This window comes from Tauraco erythrolophus, chromosome 6, assembly GCF_009769465.1.
Source record: "Tauraco erythrolophus isolate bTauEry1 chromosome 6, bTauEry1.pri, whole genome shotgun sequence".
Classification (NCBI taxonomy): domain Eukaryota; kingdom Metazoa; phylum Chordata; class Aves; order Musophagiformes; family Musophagidae; genus Tauraco; species Tauraco erythrolophus.
Genome location: NC_141470.1, coordinates 61,126,561 through 61,145,006, shown reverse-complemented (window position 1 = coordinate 61,145,006; position 18,446 = coordinate 61,126,561). Strand labels below are relative to the sequence as shown.

General features: G+C 44.5%; 2 protein-coding genes across 2 annotated transcripts in view; one reads left to right on the top strand and one right to left on the bottom strand.

Annotated features, from left to right (window-relative positions):
* Positions 1-9,276: 9,276 nt before the first annotated feature.
* Positions 9,277-13,219, top strand: LOC147528632 (uncharacterized). The gene is made up of 5 exons (XM_086613479.1): positions 9,277-9,340; positions 9,841-9,911; positions 10,638-10,691; positions 12,442-12,501; positions 12,694-13,219. Exons 1-5 carry the CDS (start codon positions 9,277-9,279, stop codon positions 13,216-13,218), a joined length of 774 nt encoding a protein of 257 aa, XP_086469605.1. The 3' UTR covers position 13,219.
* A 3,374-nt stretch (positions 13,220-16,593) lies between these two features.
* The window catches only part of DYNC1H1 (dynein cytoplasmic 1 heavy chain 1), a 46,085-nt gene continuing 44,232 nt past the window's right edge, over positions 16,594-18,446 (bottom strand). Inside the window, exons 76-78 of the mRNA XM_086612915.1 lie at positions 17,910-18,078; positions 17,415-17,542; positions 16,594-16,980 (exon numbers count right to left, since the gene is read on the bottom strand). Of these exons, the coding sequence (XP_086469041.1) occupies positions 16,852-16,980; positions 17,415-17,542; positions 17,910-18,078 (426 nt within the window). The 3' untranslated portion in view covers positions 16,594-16,851. The remainder of the gene's footprint in view (positions 16,981-17,414; positions 17,543-17,909; positions 18,079-18,446) is intronic.

The following is an 18,446-nucleotide window of genomic DNA, read 5'->3' as shown; positions in this document are numbered from 1 at the left end:
AGTTCTGAGCATCCTGCTCTGTTGTCTGACAAGTCAAAATTCAGTTTCAGATTTTCATCTATTGTCTGCTTAATAATCAGTACTTGAGCTCTGATTCACAGAGTCACAGAATGATAGGGATTGGAAGGGACCTCAAAGGATCATCTAGTCCAATCCCCCTGCTGGAGCAGGACCACCTAGATTAGATCACACAAGAACACGTCCAGGTGGGTTTTGAACATCTCCAGAGAAGAAGGCTCAACCTCTCTGGGCAGCCTGTTCCAGTGTTCTGTTACCCTTACTGGGAAGTTCTTCCTCATGTTTAAGTGGAACCTCCTATGTTCCAGCTTATGTCCGTTTCCCCTTGTCCTGTCATTGGATGCCACTGATAAGAGCTGGGCTCCATCCTCATGACAATCATCATTTACATATTGATAAACATTAATGAGGTTCCCCCCTCAGTCTCCTCCAAGCTAAAGAGACCCAGCTCCCTCAGCCTTTCCTCATAAGGAAGATGCTCCACTCCCTTAATCATCTTTGTGGCCCTGTGCTGGACTCTCTCAAGCAGTTTCTTGTCCTTCTTGAACTGAGAGGCCCAGAACTGGACACGATATTCCAGATGTGGCCCTACCAGGGCAGAACAGAGGGGGAGGAGAACCTCTCTCGACCTACTAACCACACCCCTTCTAATACACCCCAGTGTATTCTAATACATTCCCAATGTAAAATAATTTAGTACAGGTGTATTTTGCATTTTTTGTTACGGGGAGAAAAGATAATTGGTTTTTAGGTTGAGGCAGTATCTCACAGGTATTTAAAACAATTGGCTTCCTGCAATGTAATTAAAAGTAGTGGTTTGTTGCCCGAGTTGTTCTGGATTCCTAAGGATGCTGCACACTTAGGTCAAAGCAGCACTGGTGTGGGGATGGGGAGAGTCCAATTACTGCTGGTGGGTACGACACTACGGTGGTTCTGCCAGCCAAGCAGTTAAGTCACTGACAATCACTTCAAACTGACGCTTTTGGTTTACTAAACTGATGTGCTCACGTTTTTGCAAATCCTTCTGAATTCTTTCTCCAAAATGAAACTAAATTGAGGGATTGGATATGAAAACAAAAAACTGCTGTAGTGCTGCTTACGCAATTGCTGAAGGCCTAACGTGATTGAAGGCTTCTGTTTTCTCTACACCCCAACTGCTCCACCGAAACTTTCCCGTATTCTTTAGACCACACTTGTATTACATCATGTTACTCTACGTCAGTAAGGAGATAAGTAGTAACCGAGAAGAAAGACACCGCGTCCCTTCTGTGGTTCAGAATGAAAGTTCATGAAAGGAATTGTGTCATTCAAAAATGCTGTACTCCTGCGGTTCCCAGTGCTTTACACGCACTGTCTCTTGTCCAAAGTTTTGTCAAAGCTTGTTCCAGCTCTTGGTGACTAGAGGAATTGTCTCATGGCACCTGTGAAATAGCTTGAAGTCGTGTGAGGTGTTTGTCTTCCACACCTGTCATGTCCAAAATCACTTCAAACTATGGGTGTCTCAAAAAGACAGAAGCTGGTCCTTAACCATGTTAAAGTTGGAAGGAAGGTGAAGGTAAGCGATGTCAAAACATGGAAGTAGCTTCCTTGGGCAGTGAGGCTGGAGATCTGGTTCCCGCCCCTCCCAGCCCAGCCTGGGGGCCAGGTGAGCTCTGCTCATTCTGCTTTAAGTACCTTGACTGGGATGGGATCTCGCAGGGGTTCCATTACCCTTTTGTGCTGTAGTAACACTTGCTGTAGTAATGACATCAGAACCGATGCAGTCTCCGGGCTCATGAGGGGAGTTGCACAGTTAAAGCTGTCTGGACATCGGTGCTCACTGAGGTTGGTGCGTGGGTGATCGAAACAGCCATCAGAAAGTAAACACTTCCACCGGGGTGATGCTCAAATGTGGAAAGCTATCGGGGTGACAGATTCCGGTCTGCTTTAGGTAATTTCTCCAAGGCCTCACGGGCAAAAAACTCCCTTTTGGTAGTATCGTACCAAAACTAGACTTAAAAGCAGGTGGGTTTTAAGAAACATGTGTCTTGTCACTAAAATCTATTTTACAAGATCTTTTATAATGCATGAAAAAATGGTGAAAATATTTTCTAATTGGTCTGTTGAGATCTGAAATTTACAGTGACAAAAGATGGTAAAGACAGACTTTTCCATTTGGTCAGTGAGGTGGTGGCTCAAGTCTTGACGTCCCTTGAAATCTAATTTATCTGTTAGAGAAGGTTTCAGCTGAAACTTGTAGGTAATCGCCAGTATGCCCTTCATCCACGGAGATCAAGCCTTCACTATCAGTGGGATTTCTGGAGACCAGAGTGGGACAGTGACATGTGTGAACAAAGAGCAAACATTTCCAATTCTAGAATTGGTGAAAAATAAAGGAAAAAAATAATCTTCATGTGCCCTAAAGCAGATATGGCTATAATAATGTCCACAATCCTTGGTCCTGTCATTAATGTACTGTGAAATTTGTGATGTTATCCTAAGGTTCCTTTGTGCAGTGGTTGAAGTTGTGTAGTAGAGTTAAAGCTTCAAAATCATTGTTAATACGGATAGGGCTGGGTCCTACTTATTAATTCATGAAATCCTGTGGTAGATCCATGCTGAATCTATACAGCTACCCAACTACAGCTAAGGGCCTTGAAAAGCTTAGATGATCAAGGAGGACAAAGTCCATCTCCCTGTCCCAATTATGGCTGTCTCTTTTGGGATCTTCAAAGAAGCGCTGGTTGATGGGGTTGGGGAGGCAAGGCTTCTGGGAAGAGCCATCCTCTCCTTCAGGCTTCCTGTGTGTTTTTTTTTTTTTTCCAGGGAAAAAGGAGGACAAGTTCAGCAAGATATGGAAATGCTTCTCTTTTTTTTTTTTTCTTAATTAAGAGTAATGCAGTGGATGAAGTGCTGATGTATGACTGGGATACTCTTGTTGCCTACTCTCCCAGGTTGCTACTGAGGCATTTGAGAGCGAGGCTGTACCTTTATAGTGTGCTGGCTACTGCTCATTTTCTTCAGGTTCTTCAGTGGATCAGCTGGAGAGTTTGCCTTGATAATCCCTTCTGGAGTTAATAGCTTAAATGCATTTGCAATGTTTTATCATTTTGGAACAATACCCATTTTAGTAATTTTCTATCAGGATGGATACTTTTTTGTCAGAGCTTATGTATCATAGAATCATAGAATCATAGAGTCATTAGGGCTGGAAGGGACCTTCAAAGGTCATCTAGTTCAACCCCCCTGCAAGGAACAGGGATATCTCCAACTAGATCAGGTTGCTCAGGGCCTCATCCAACCTGGCCTTGAACGTCTCCAGGGATGGAGCATCCACCACCTCTCTGGGCAACCTGTTCCGGTGTTCTACAACTCTCATAGTAAAAAATTTTTTCCTAATATCCAATCTGAATCTACCTCCCTCTATTTTAAAACCATTACCCCTTGTCCTATCACAACTGGCCCTCCTGAACAGCCTCTCCCCATCTTTCTTGCAGGCCCCCTTGAGGTACTGGAAGACCGCTATAAGGTCACCCCGGAGCCTCCTCTTCACCAGGCTGAACAGCCCCAACTCTTTCAGCCTGTCCTCATAGGAAAGGTGCTCCAGCCCTCTTATCATCCTCGTGGCCCTCCTCTGGACCCTCTCCAACTGGTCCATGTCCTTCTTATGTTGGGGACTCCAGAACTGGACGCAATACTCCATGTGAGGTCTCACGAGGGCAGAGTAGAGGGGAAGAATCACCTCTCTCGACCTGCTGGCCAGGCTCTTCTTGATGCAGCCCAGGACGCGGTTGGCCTTCTGGGCCGCAAGAGCACATTGCCGGCTCATATTGAGCTTCTCGTCCACCAGTACTCCCAAGTCCTTCTCCTCAGGGCTGCTCTTGATCCATTCTCCACCCAGTCTGTATTTGTGCCTGGGATTGCCACGACCCAGATGTAGGACCTTGCACTTGGCCTGGTTAAACTTCATGAGGTTGGTACGGGCCCACCTCTCCAGCCTGTCGAGGTCCCTCTGGATGGCATCCCTCCCTTCCAGCGTGTCGACGGCACCACACAGCTTGGTGTCATCGGTGAACTTGCTGAGGGTGCACTCCATGCCACTGTCCACGTCACCGACAAAGATGTTGAAGAGGGCTGGGCCCAACACGGACCCCTGAGGGACGCCACTCGTGACCGGTCTCCACTTGGACATCAAGCCGTTAAAACATGTTGAAACAGATCTGAAAATGAAGCCTTAAGGAATTAGGAAATACACCTCTTGGTCCTGTGGTATTCTGTCTGTGTAGTCATAAAAGGTATCTGGTATTTGACAGTGCTCTGAGAGGAGGAGAGACGTTTTTTATTTTTCTACTGTAAGTTGTGCAGATACGTATGTCTGCAGCATTGTCTACATTTAGCTGGTATCAGGGCTAAACAATAGCCAGCTGTTCTATTACCCAATGACCCCTCCCTGCTTGAGAAGGGGAATCGGGAAAAGGAAAGAAGACCCATGGGTTGAGATAAGAACTATTTAATAATTGAAATAAAAATAAAATAAAAATGAAAACAGTAATGATAACAGTAATAATATATACGAGTAAGTGATGTATGGTGCAACGGCTCACTTGGCCAGTGTCCAGCCTGTTCGCTGCCAGTGATCCCAGAGCAGGAAAGTCCCGAAACTTCAATCCCAGAAAAGAGAGAGAGAGTAGGCCTCGGGAGCACAATGACGACCAAGACCCTCCAGTGACAGAGACCATTCAGAAACAGAAAGTGAGAGAGACCAGAGGGGGCCCATCCCCAACAAACTTTCCAATTTGGAGTGAGCATGTCCTTACACGGTCTGGAACACCCATTTGTCAGTTTAAGTGTCAATCTCCCTGGCCACACAGCCCAGGTCAAAACAAGTTGAAAAGTCCTTGAGCACTACAGACAGGTGCATACCACGGCTGGCCACAGACTAAAACAGTGTCTTATCAACCCTATTTCCACCGAATCGGGTGCTGCTGTCTTTTTAAAAGTGCAGCTTACTTTAGAAATGTAGCTTTTCTGAACAGAAAATTGATTCTATGATTCTCTCCCAGCAAAACCAGGACACGCATCTTTGTTCCCAAGAGCTCCCAGCTGACATATGAACTCCTATTTCCAGCACTCCAGCTGAAGATGCCAGGCTCCGTTCCTGAAGCAACGCTGTGCAAAGTGAAAAGGGAGCAGGTTCAAATGCAGTGGGGCCGGTCCCTGCAACACCTGCTGTGAAGCCGTGTCAGTTCTGCCCTGCTTGAGAGGACAGCACGAGATACAGTTCCTGACAGTAGGACCAAGCAGGGTTTCAGCAGCTTCAGGACCAGGACATTGTGAAAACACTCTGGGGAGCTAAGCCAAATGTTAAGGCTATTGCAGAAGGCAAATCCCTAAGGGAGGGTCACGTTAGCTCAGCAAAGACATTCCTTGCAGACGCTGATTCAGACTCAACACTGTCAGCACGTACTGTAACACTAGTGACCAGGTGCACCATTTCAGTCTGAAATGAGATCCACAGCAGCAAACGATCCAAACGGTAACATTCATTGAATGGCGGCATGAGAATTACGAGTTCCTTCCTGCTCAGTTCTCCGTTAGTCTCCTGTGGTTTTCCTCCATCTGCTTTCCAGGGAGCAGTAAGAACGCAAGACAAACCCTATAAACGCCCATGATACGAATTGGAGTCTAAAGGATTTCCTATGCTGCTCACAGGCAGAAATGCGCGATGTGAGGTGAGTCCTTGCAGTTTCTGCGGCATCTTGTTTCTAGCTTGCCACAGCACTCTCAGGCTTGACTGAGATGTTGTTGATTAGCGTTCGGTGGTGAATTGACCAAAAGTCAAGGTTTTAAAGCTGCAGACCTTCAGTCTCTGATCTGCACTTGCTTCATCTGAGGAACTAGATTTGTGTCAAGTGTCTTGTTTCAGCTGTTCCTTATTGCAAATGAAGCAAAACTCTTAACTACAATACAGTCTCATCTTGCATTTTAAAAAATGTTTCGTGCATGACAGACATGATTCCTCATGTCTAAGTAGTGCAAGCAGTGCTGGTATTGGGCTTCACTGCCATACAGCAATTCCAACAGTACTTGAGGATTAAACTTTAGAGACAGGCGTTGCCCTCTGAAGACGACTCATAGTAAGACAGGCGTGTGCTTCTGCCAAGCCCTCTGCCAAATTCAATAGAAAAATCTCTGCTCGTTCTGATCCTGCCTGGAGGTTGGATCAAGAATAATCTGTCTTGTCTTTGACTGGCAGCTGGGGAGGCATTACCAGCAGGAGCAGGTGAGCACCTACAGCCACAGAGCCACCAGGGAGAGGCGGTGGCTGTCAGGAGGCAGGGTGACACTGGTCTAAGCGTAAAGGGAGAAAAAAGCCCTAGAGAGTGTAGCCTGGGCTCTTCAGTCAGGGTGGAAACCTGTTTTTATGGAAGGGCTGTGTCTTTAAGAAAAAGGCTGATCTTGCTTCATCTTGGCCTTCAGAGATGGGGAGCTGATTTTTTTTTTATTTTAATTTTTTCCTAAGAGTTCGCCTTCTCCTGTCCTCATGCAGAAAAAGTATTATTTGCTCGATTGCTTCGTTTTCAGCCCCCAAGCCCCGAAGCACAGCTGGAGCACCCAGATGGCTGCATGTAGAGAGTTGAAAGCCCCAGTTCATCCTGTAATTTTTTGCATTTCTTATGGCGGGAGATTTGGCTGGAAGAAGATATTCGTGAGTCAAACATGGTTCAATCTGAATCCATTCCCTGTTCACAGCTTGCAGACACAATCTGCAGCTAAACGAGAATCACTTCCACTGACTAACAGGAGGTATTCAAGATTATTAATAATTCAAGATTAACCTAAAAGGTCTCCTAAATGTGCTCCCAAAGGCAGTGGAGAAGTGGGACAGGGCCATTCCCTGACGGACGTGCGACCTCGGGCAGCCCCTGCTCCAGCTGCAGTGTTTGCTCTGCCAGAGCTGCGCTTCGCTGGCCTCAGCCCCAGAGCTTTAAGGAGTTTTTTTCATCTTGAACAAATACGTTTTCCACAGTTTTTTCCTCCAACACATTTCACAGCAGACAATCTAGTATCTTTTGTCTCTGTATGTAGAAGTCAATTATCTTTCGCATGGAGGGAGATTAATTTTTTTAAAGAACGACAGAGATGCATGTGCGATTTATTAGATGGAAAATTATAACGTAGAGGCTGAACTGATGTGCCAAGGGAGGCTTTGGCAGCGCTGGCCTCCTGGGGCCAACTGGTAAAGCAGTGAGGCAGCAGGCACCCGTGGGTAAGAGGGGAAGGAGTGATGACGCCTTTAAAAACCAGAGAAGAAGTGTAACCCTATGTTCTCAGCTGGCCACAAAGCCTGGACTCGGGGGAAATTAGAGCTACCTGGGGCTGGCACAAGGTCTATGCAGGGACAAGGGCTTTTTCCAAGAGGGACAAGGAGAGCCGAGACACTGAGCGGCAGTACGGTAACTGATTGCAATAGATGGCTCAAGTGGGCATTTCTGTGCCTCTGTAACCCTCTGGCCGCCCTCCTTGTTCACACTGCACCAACCGGGCATGGCTGAAAGCTGTCCTGGCTTGGCAACAGCGTTGCGTGTGCACTTTGGGAAGCAGAAGCCCAAAATCTCCCTCAGTGATTGGTCATCTGACTGTACCTCCGCTGCCTGGCACTGGCAGCAGGTTCGTTGGGCAAGCCTTGGGCTGGTCTCAACCTTATCATCACCATGTCATCTGCAATCCCTTGCAGACCAACAATCCTCTTGAGCCCCAGACACCGGGGCTTTGTTACTAACATCTGTTGCCTGTAAAGCATCAGTAGGTAATTTTGGGCAGGCTTTTGTGGGAGAAACGACTTGAAGCCATGTGTTTGGATTAAGGATGATGGTTGTAGGCACTCATTTGATTCAGCTGGCACTGTAGGCACTAACACAATGCTGCTTAGCTCCCACCTCAGTGGTGGGAGGTGCTGGTGGATGTTCTATGGCATTTTTGGCTGCTCTGTTTTGTTTTGAAAGTGGTTGGAGAATCCAAAGAGAAGGAATAACCATCAGGTGGTCCTGGCCTGGGTAGAGAAGGTAAGGAGGTGGAAAAGGAGGTGTCAGGGAAGAAAAAAGGTATATGTGATAATGTGTAGCTCAGCTGGTAGCAGAAGTGAGGTGGAAGGCTTGTGGAGTTTGTGAGCTGCTCCCAGTGCAGCTGCTCTCACTGCCACCTCCCCAGAGGCTTGGTTCTGGAGCCTTTTCAGAGCAGCAACCTGCTGCTGGCTCCAGAGTGAGATGCTTGTTTTACTGAGGCTTTTATACTCTTTTAAAAATTAATCTAAACCAATAGTACCTTCTGCATTGTGCAAGAAGTTGTAAGAAAGCCAGATAGGAAGGAAATCATGGGAAGAACAGAAATTTGATTTGAAAAAGTAAAAAGAATTAGTTCCTCATTTCCCTGTAAAAAGGAGGACAAGAGGAGGAATAGAGATGTGGCCTTTAAAGGGTCAAATACGTCTGCTTTGTGAAAAACAGGAGTGAGCCACAGTTCTCTGGTAAATCTGAAAAAATACTATTCCTTGTATTTAAAAATAGCAAAGTTGTTGTTCCTTTTCTCACCAAGTGATGACAAGTAAGGGTGATGGTATCTAAGTCCTCCAAATCACGTGTGATGGATTGTGAGTGATTAAGAGGAACGCTTGGAGACCATTGCGTGTCTGACCACACCTGTCCATCCAACAGATGGGAGATCATCTGCAGCAGCACACGGCAGGAGGAAACGTCTTTGAATATCCTGGTGGCCGCTGGAGGGGGTAGGTGGCGTTCACTTTGACTACTGACCATCTTCCGTCAGCCTGAAGGTTGCGTGAACGAAGCGGGGCTGCAGAAAATCGACGGGCGAGAGCGGCGGGGGAGCGTCGCGTCTCTGGTCACCGCACCTCGCCAGCTCGGCTGCAGATGGGGCGCACGTCTGTGAATACACGCGGGTCTGTGTATACACGCGGGTTTTGTACACACACACACACACACACACGCAGAGGAATCAATCTCCGTGCCACTTTGTGCCTACCTCTGCTGCAGACCCCCGCCCGCTCGGGGGGGTCTGCGAAGAGCAGACGGGCGGCTGCAGCGGTGGCACAAAGTGCTTTCGCGGGAGGGATTTACTCCCTTTTTCCTCGCTTCGCGCTCATCTTTTCCAAAGGAGCGAAGTCTCCAGGCTGAGGGAGCTGAGCGGGGCGGGGGCGGCGGCGGGGCAGCCCGGCCGGGGGCTGTAAAGCCGGAGGAGGGCGGAGGTGCTGGGAGCAGGATGGCATCTGCTGAGAAGAGGCAGCGGCGGAGGAAGAGGCGCGGGGCTGGGCAGCCCATGGAGGGTACGGGGAGATGGGAGCACCCTCTAACAGAGCCGGGGCTGCGGGGGGTGTACGGGGACTGAAGGTCAGGGTGGGAGGGTGGGATAAAGGGCTGACTCTCGGTATGGCTTTGTGTTGGTCCCTCTCTAGTCTGGTTTGATGTCTTGAGTACAAATATCTCTTAGTGAGTTCGGAAAGCTCAAAGTGCCCTTAATTAAAAATAAGAAAAAAAAAAAGTCTACCTTACAGAGTGTAAGCTTATTTTTTAAAAAAAAAAAAAACCCAAAACACGCTTTTTTCATGCTGCATGAAGGGCCAATGAATCAAGTAATTGTTTTGGTAGAAGACAGTGTCCTCCTCTTGTTTGTTTTTAAACAGAAGCTGCCTTTGATTGAGAACTTAACACAGACTTTGTGAAAGATTGACTAGTCTTTCTAGAATAAAGGGAGTTACCCTGTCTGGGCAATTTATCTATGAGAAGATTTTCTCTAATGTGCTTTCCTACCCTCTACCCATTTTAGTAGATGCTCAGGAAATGAAGGATTCCATTAAAAACCCAGACTGCATAGAAAGACTGCTACATAAATACATGGTAACTTTTTTTTTCTGATTGCTGCTTCTCTATGTCTCTATTAAAATATAATTTAGAAAGTGTTAGTTGCTTTGTCATGAGCTGTTCTGGCAAAGAGTGCATAAAGAACAGGTGGAATGAATTAATTCAAGTGGTGTCACCTGCAAAGAAACAGAAAGGGAGGGAGCTATTCCACTTCTGTGCTACCACCTGGGGAATAAGGGGGCTATGAGTTTGTGAGGTCTTTGTAGCAAAAGCCTCAGCAAAAAATGAGGATGTAGTTTTAGTCATTTATCTGCAGTTATGTTTCTAATATATAGGCTCTTATTTAAAACAAACAAACAAACAAAAAAAAAACCCCAAACCCAAACAACACACAAAAAAAACCCACCAAAAGCAAAGAAACAAAAAAGACCTCAGTACAAATAAAAAAACATTTTGTAAAGCTATTTACAGACCTGGAATAACTGTTCCTAGCAAATGCAAGGCATGTTCCGTATTGCTTCACATTGCTTTTTATTTTGGGGGGGGGGTGGGGTGGGGGGAGGATAATTCTATATTTCCCTTGTGTCTCACTCGCACAGCCCAATCAGCACAAATGTGAGATATTTGAAAGACAAATTGGCTTCAGATGGGAAAGCTTTGGAGAGTCACAGCACCCACAGTTTGCACTAGAACTTCAGCTTCAACCCAAAGCTGCATTAACTTGGGCTTTGAGTAGCATTTCTTTCCCTTCCTCCTCTGCAGCAGAAGTGTGTAGTAGAGTCAAGTACGGAGTCCGAGTCTGAATCCAGCGTGGAGGTATGTGTGATTCTCTCAAGCATCTTGATGGTGATAGGATTTGCCAATGGGTACCCAACTCTTCCCTTCCTTCAGTCTTGGTAGAGAGTCTGAGGCATGGTTGCTGGCGTTGTTGGTTTTGTGGCTGTAAAAGGAAAGGGGGTGGGGAGCGGGAAACAACCAACAAACCCAACACTATCCTATCCATCAGGCTCTTCCTTACAACTGTTATTAATTTTAGCAAAATTAGTTCTTGGGGGATGAGGTGGGGAAGTGCCAGTGACTTGGGTAGGCAAATGTAGCACCAGCACTTTTCTGCTAGGAAGTGCTGAAGGCTGTCTCTGATGGTTAACTTTCAGCAGCTGTGGTCCAGTGAGATTTCTACAGCTCTGGGTGGAGAACATCTACCTTCTGAATGTCCAGTTTAGATAAGATTAAGAGAGCAGCTCTGTTGCTGTGGTAGTTACTTATGAATATTGGTAACTTCCTGAATGAACATTGTTCTGTCAAACCAGTGTTTAATGTTGATGAAAAAAGCTGATTCTGGAATGAAGAACTAAATACATAATTTCTGGGTGAAAGTCTTCGGAACCGATGCTTGCTATTAGCCCATGTCAGTTGCTGTGCTCTGTGGCTTAGAGAAGACTCTGATGCCTCTGGGCTGGGTGGCAGAGGGGCTTGTAAAGGTGCCAGCCTGGAGAAGGAGGTGGATGCTCTCACTGAGGGTTCTGAAGCATTTGCCAGGGCTGGGGGGTGTCTGGGCTCTTTGGAGAAGCAGAATCTTCTTTTCTTCATTGCCCAGCACTACCCACTGGCTTTGTGGGGATGTCTCTGTGTCCTTGAAATAGCACGAGAACGCACAGTCACAAATGGCCCTGGGCTTCAGCTCCAACGCTAACGCCTTCGGGTTCCTGTTGTGGGGAGTCCAGATCTGCCAAGCGCTGCTCTGCATTGGCTGTGCCCAGGCTCTCCTCCTTCCCCACCGAACGCGGGCACAGCAACAACTGACAGCTTGCTCTCCAAGCACTTGTGGTGGATCCTTCTGAAGGAACACTTTCCTTGCAGAAGAATTTTTTTTCTTTTTGTGTGACTACTTTGTACCTGTGCTTTGCTTTTAAAGGGAGTCTTCCTATGTGGCACTTTTTTTTTTTTTAAATATAAGAGTATAAGCACCATTTTAGAATGATGTGGTTCTCAAGCATAAATCCATGAAGAAAGTTCTCAGTCCAGGTCTGGACAAGTCCATGTTTAACTACGTGGGGAAAAGCAGCCTGAAACCTCAGTGTTACAGCAGCGATACTGAGACTGACTGAAAGGACCCAGTTTGACCGAGTTAGCTACAGAACTCCCCGAAGGACAGCAAATTCATAATACAGCTGATAAGGAAGAAATGTCAGATCATCTCTGTGTAAAAGAACAAAAAGGGACCTGAGTGGGAGGGAAGCTTTCTAAACTCTAAATTATATCTTGTTTACTATTAGTTAAATGATGATTTGGTTTACTTTCCTGGTGGAAAGCTACACAATTACTCATCGTTCTCTTTACAGCAATGTTTTAAGTGCAGGAAGACTTAAAACTGAGCTCTCCTCAGTCCCTCTATTTCAGGTGAGCTTTACCAGGCCTGTTAAAGTTGGACTGAGATACACTTTTTTACTGCCTTTTAGCAAGGGGACAATCTGGCTTCCTCTTCTCTAGGATTTTTACCTACTCTGGTTTTAATTTGATCAATAATTCACATGAAGTTTAACCTATATTAACTTTTGTCAAATAGGTCATGCCTAGCCCACTTGCTAGAAGACTCAGGAAAGCAAAGGACTCCAGGGGACTACAAGTAAGCAGCCTTGTTCTCAATGTAGCACCCAAAAAATTAACATATAGAGTGGGAATGTGTGGATAACCAGAAAAACTTTCATAGGAAGTATGTAACTTATGTTGTAAGTGGTTTTAAAGCCCATTCTGTTGCCTTTTGTATTTTTTTTATAGACAAATAAGCATCCACCATATTTAGGGACCTTTATTTTAGTTTTTAGATCCTTATGATGGTGATTCAGAAGATGCATCTGTTCACTCTGACTGTAGCTTGAATTCTTTAAGTAGTATAAAAGCTGCACCATGGATGAACAGTGTCCCAAAAGCAGTGGGTTTGGAGGATGCCGATGCTTCGGAAGAGGGAGAGTCCTTTCCTAAACCTCCAGGCTGGCTCTGCCCAGAAACAGAAGTCAGTGAAATTCAGACAGTAAATGAGTGTAAAGCACCTCTGGAACTTCCTAGCCCAGAGAAGGATTTCCCAAGCAGCCTGTTGCAATCACCTGAACTGACTAGAGCCTCCACGTGGTCGACAGCTGACCATTCCTTACTGATGAGTATTAACCCTTCAGCTTCTGCAGATCTCCTTGCAAAACCAGGTGATAGCCCTCCACAACCCATATTAGCAGCTGATGGCGATGGCACAAGGGCCAAACAGCCCTTAACTAAAAGAAAACAAGGGATTTCCAATCCAGAGGGTGCTAATGAAAAACTAAAAAGAAAGAAATTCTGTGCAACTTAATCTGAAGCGTGAATAACCATTGGACAAACAGTTTGTTCTGAAGAATGAACCTGGTAGAGATTTCTTTTGCAGATGGAACCTGAACTGAGCAAGTTTTCAACAAACTAGCTCAGGCCTGTTACAAATGCAGCTGCATTGCGTACTGCAGGCTTTGAGATCCGCCTGAAAAGACAGAGTCAACCAACCAAGCTTGTGCTGCAACTGAAGTGCAAGCTGGGTAAAGTACATCCTCCATGTAAGGTACACCCACAGAATCACAGCTAAGCTTTATGCTCGGGTGCTGCTTCGGTTCTCAGGCCCCTTGAAGCACCAGCTGAACTTCTGTATCTGGTGCTTGGAAACACCTGCTCTGTTTCAGTGTAACTTCAAAAATGTACTACAAAGGTTTGTTGAGGAGGGAATGAGGAATGACTGCATCACTGCAATTAGTTTTCAACAGCTACAGCTTACCCCATACTGGCTTTGTGTCAGTGTTTGGCTTTTCCTACATGTGAGCTCCTGTAGGAGGGATGGGAAGCGGCTATATTGTGAATGATCTACAAACAACCGAATTGCATTAAGTTGAACCGAGTGCAAAAAAAGGGAAACTAGCTTTTGGTTTTTTCTTCAAACAGGGAGAAGTTGACTTGTGCTATTAACATATCTGTTCGTAGCTGTTTTGAACAATGTTTTAGGAATCGTGTCTCAGTACACCTCCAAGTTTAGAATTTACAAGGTGAAGTTGAACACAGTTGCTGAAAGGACTCTTCTTCCTTAGAACAATCGGTTCTGAAGTGGTGCATGCAGATGGGAGGCCAGTTAGTCAGTGAAAACCGTATCTCTGATCTCCCTCTCACGTTATGGTAATTTCTTTTACCACCTTTAGAGTCTGTGTAGTTCATTTACGTGGAAGGGGAACTGCTACCTATAAAAGTACAATGAGGGCTTGAAATATATTGGTACCAACTACTTGTGAAAGCGTTCATTCTGTATGGCTGGCAGAGATTTTTAATTTACAGTTTCCTTCATAAGGTGCAAAGCCACTTGAAAGACTTATTTAACTTCCAGCGTTGCACCTTTCCTTTAACAGCTGTGTATTTATTTCATTACAGCAACTTTGCTTTCACCCTCATCCCTAGTCTGGAGATAGAGAGATGATTTTTAATCAGCTTGGAAACAAATGGGTTAGAACAGTAGGATTCCGCCTTTGCCCCAAGACACAAGCTGCTGTGCTTGCCCTCTGACTTGCCCCAGGGGCAAAGAACACTACAGTGAACACTGTGAAGTTAATTGCAAAAAAAAAAAAACCCAAAACTCAAAAGCCCTTGCAGCTATACATTTCTGTGTATTGCAGCTAGGGTGCACATCTCTCTAGAACTGAGACTCATGAAAAGCTTCAAAAATACAACGTTGTCACAAAGCCAAGCCCTTCAGCCCCATGTCAGGGAAGTCTTAAAAGGGTATAAGTCCTGTCTGTCTGCTGAATGGTTTTCAACCTCCTCCTCTGAGGCAAAGTAACACTGAACTACTGACCTTCAAACTGCAGCCAAGAACCCTAAACTCATCTAGCAAGGATTTCACTTAAACTGGCTGTTTAACAGCACACTGAAATAAATAATCCACCAGGAAAAAACAATTACAGGAACAATCAGGAGAGAAGTAAGTTGAGAGGTAAGCCACATGGGACAGGATATACTCAGGTATTCAAAGGTTGCTCACTCCGTGTAAGAATCCAACTTTGGGTTAACTTCTGAACTGAAAGTGCACCTTTTGTTAATTCAGGCCTAATGCAGAAGCTAGTTAGCAGCATATAAAGAGCTAAAGAGTTTGGGAAGCTCTAGCTACTTCAAACATTCTTCCTCTCATCATTAGTACTTGCTAATAGGTGGAACTGGTTTAACTGAAGACTTTTACAGTAGCTGTGAGCTGGCACCACAGCCCAGGTGCTGAGCTATGTGCAGAAAATAGCTGCTGAAAGAAAGGTGCACGTTTCCGCTGAGCTGCTAATAGCTACAGCTTGTGCATATTTAAACTAATGCTTCACACTGCAACTAGTACCCAGAGCACACTGCTAGCAGGAGGTGGTCTGCTTCCTTACTGTACAATGTATTTCAAATGATCCTGGAGCAAGCGACAGTATGAATTCCAGATACTAACATTGTGGTGACGGAAAGACAAGCAACTCATAGAAGCTGAAACAGAACACGTTACCATTAAAACTGATCTCAGATGATGCATATAGTTTCCATCTCTGTTCCTCACAATTGGATATCAGAACTACAAGCAGCAGAGAAAGATTACATAATGCACTGGTCTGGGATTCATTCTTCGTAAGGTAATAAGGCCAGCCAGGACAGTTCAACCTACAGAGATGAGCTATACAAAACAGTTTGGAGAGGGTAGACAGCAAGAACTCTCTATTTCAGTAACTAGTAGGCATCAGCTGAAACAAGTATGTGAGGCAGACTGAGATAATGATTTTTCCTCCCCACATAGGCCTGTGCTGTAGAACCACTTATCATAGAAAAAAAGTTGATGCAGGTTCAGAAAGTCACTGCTTTCACAGGACAAATCACTGGAAGGAAGGAGCTCCTGAGATTCCTGTTTTGAGATTGAAAAACTATGCACCTGTATTCTTTGTATGCATCTTCAAACACTTGGTATTAGCAACTGTTAAGAGAGGACAGTTATTCTGATAGGATGGTCAGAAAGGTAGAAATACTCACCATAGAATGGTTTGGGTTGAAAAGGACTTTAAAGATCATATAGTTCCAACCCCTCTGCCATGGGCAGGGACAATTTAGGATCAGAAAAAGCAAGTGAATATCCAAACCATTACAGCAACCCAAGCAATTAACAGAAACTCTCAGCTCCCCTAATTCCTAACAGTTGGTCACAACTGAGTCTCTGCAATAATACTGTAACTCCTTGTTTAAGCATTTAATACTATCCTCCTGTGCTTAATGAGACATGAAACTGGAGGCATATTTCACCATAAAAGTAGCTTAAGAAAGAGGAAACCCTGTGGCCAGAAGGACAAGAAAGTCTTGTTTAGGATACTCTAGCTTCTGAATGCATCTCAGCAGCTGTGTCAATGCAGGTTACTTCAAGCAAGAGCCAGTTCACTGCAAATAACGCATGCAATGGCATCAGATGTTGGAACAGATAATATCGGGCTTTGTGCCTTACTGCACTGAAGACTTACATTTCAAGGTTCTTGTTACTGGAGGTTAGCTGAACCAGTTGCTGAGCAAGCTGTGTGAAGGTCAACGATACTCCTGAATACCTGACTTGTTAGTCTCTGAAAAGATGACAGGTATGGATTTTCCAGACCAGAAAAAACCCAACAAAAAATAATCATTCTAAGAATTATATTTCTAGAAATAGAGAGTCAAAAGTTTTGCTAGATATTTTATTTCATATAATATGATCCATCAAATACAACATCCGCCAATAACTGTCTAAAAATCTCATCCAATTTTCCTTCAAAGAAATCTCACCTATCGGCCTTCCCATGCAGCGCTCCTTCTCTTTCTAGTCAACTTAACACAAATCCAAATGACAACCTAACCTAACTGTTAACGAAAGTACAGGTGAATACTACATAATAGACTTGACAACTACTACAGCATTAACCAGTCAGAGCAAATCTTTTCACTCAGTGCAGAGAACTGCAACACCACGTTCGTAGAAGCTACGAGGATCTTCCTTGGTAGCTATTTCAAAGTCAACCGTGAAAATCAGATCAGCACGAGTGAAGTTCAGATAAACTGGTAAAGTAACCTGGGGAAAAACATGAATATAGAAGAGGTATTAAGGTAGCTGAAGAGTGTAAGAAGTTTCTATAATACTATATGGTTATTTGAAAGATGGGACTTAGCCTTGGATAACTCAATACTAAAAAGATGAGAAAAAACCCAGGCCTAGTAAATTCACCCAAAGCACAGCCTTCTTTATAGGTATGAATTCAAGTCTGGGCCTGAACAGCATCAGTATTTTTGGATGCTTCTCCTTCTTAACTAACTACAAAGGGAAGACCTAGTCAACACTAGGTCTGTTTGCTGCTAGCCTGGAATTTAGGTACCAATTGACACTGAGAATATTAGAAAAGAACAATTTGATTGATGGTGCCAGATCCGTATCCATAAAGCTTCTGGAAAAAAAACTGCTAGGTGCATCTGAGAGTTCTTTTAAAAATTATTTTTACCAACACTTACCACATTTGCTTTTTTATCAGCATTTGTCTGCTTGATCCAGCGAAGCTGCGTAATGGGCAGTACAGTTGAAATAGCGTTTGAAAGCGACAGCTTGTTGTTACTGCAGGTAGCTCCCTGGAGCTTCAGGCCTATGAATTGAAATACACGTTAGAGTTCCAAGAGCTCTCACACATCCAGACAAAGACTGTCTCCCTGTGTATCACTTAAGGGCTAAGCCCACTAAATGAGGGGTACTTCATACTGCAAAATAAAGAGGTTGTAGCAGATGCACTATCCCATACCACTTAAATATATACTGACATGAGTCTTGAGATTTATTAGCATTGTTAAGTACTTCCCTACTAACGAATTCATCAAACTAATCTTTAAATAACTTCAGAAAGCATGTATTAACTTCTGTGATGATATGATCTTTTTCATTTGATACAGCTCATTTAATACCAGAAGCTTCTGAAAAATATTAGAGCAAGAACCCTTTCTTTCTCGTAAGTTTACCTGTGACTCCAAAACTGCATGCATCCAGTACTGCATTCTGTGTAGTTGTAACATTGACCTCAAGACAGAGTTCTTCAAGGGACCAACTGTTTGCTTGGGCAACATATTGTCTTGTAGCAGTAATATATGCCTCTGGTACAAACAAGCCACCAAGGCACACGTGGATGTTCTATTTGAGGGGCAAAAAAATTTAAAAAAAGAGTATCAGCTGCAGTATTAACCAATCATTATCAGAAATATTACTTTAACAATCTATTTACATTTAAAATCTTCCTGCTGCTACTGGAACACTGTGCAACTACTAAACTGCTTTTTGCTTTAAGGTTAGGTCTTATGTCATTCTAAAACACAAAGTTTCCCTCTAATCTGTATGAAGAAGTGGCTTGCTACGCCTCACCATTTTGAGATCAGGAGATACTCAACAGTGCTTACAAGCCCATTTCAGAGAACACTGACTGCAGTTGTTTTGCCTGAGGAACTATTTAGAAGACTCAATGTGAAGCCTCCATGAAGTAGTTATACAGCTCCACCAATAGG

Excerpts from the sequence above, each read along its gene's own strand:
- LOC147528632 (XM_086613479.1), top strand. The coding sequence starts at position 9,277 with ATGGCATCTGCTGAGAAGAGGCAGCGGCGGAGGAAGAGGCGCGGGGCT. Across the intron at positions 9,341-9,840 it reads GGCTGGGCAGCCCATGGAGG|TAGATGCTCAGGAAATGAAG; the intron begins GTACGGGGAGAT and ends TACCCATTTTAG. Across the intron at positions 12,502-12,693 it reads AGGACTCCAGGGGACTACAA|TTTTTAGATCCTTATGATGG; the intron begins GTAAGCAGCCTT and ends CCTTTATTTTAG.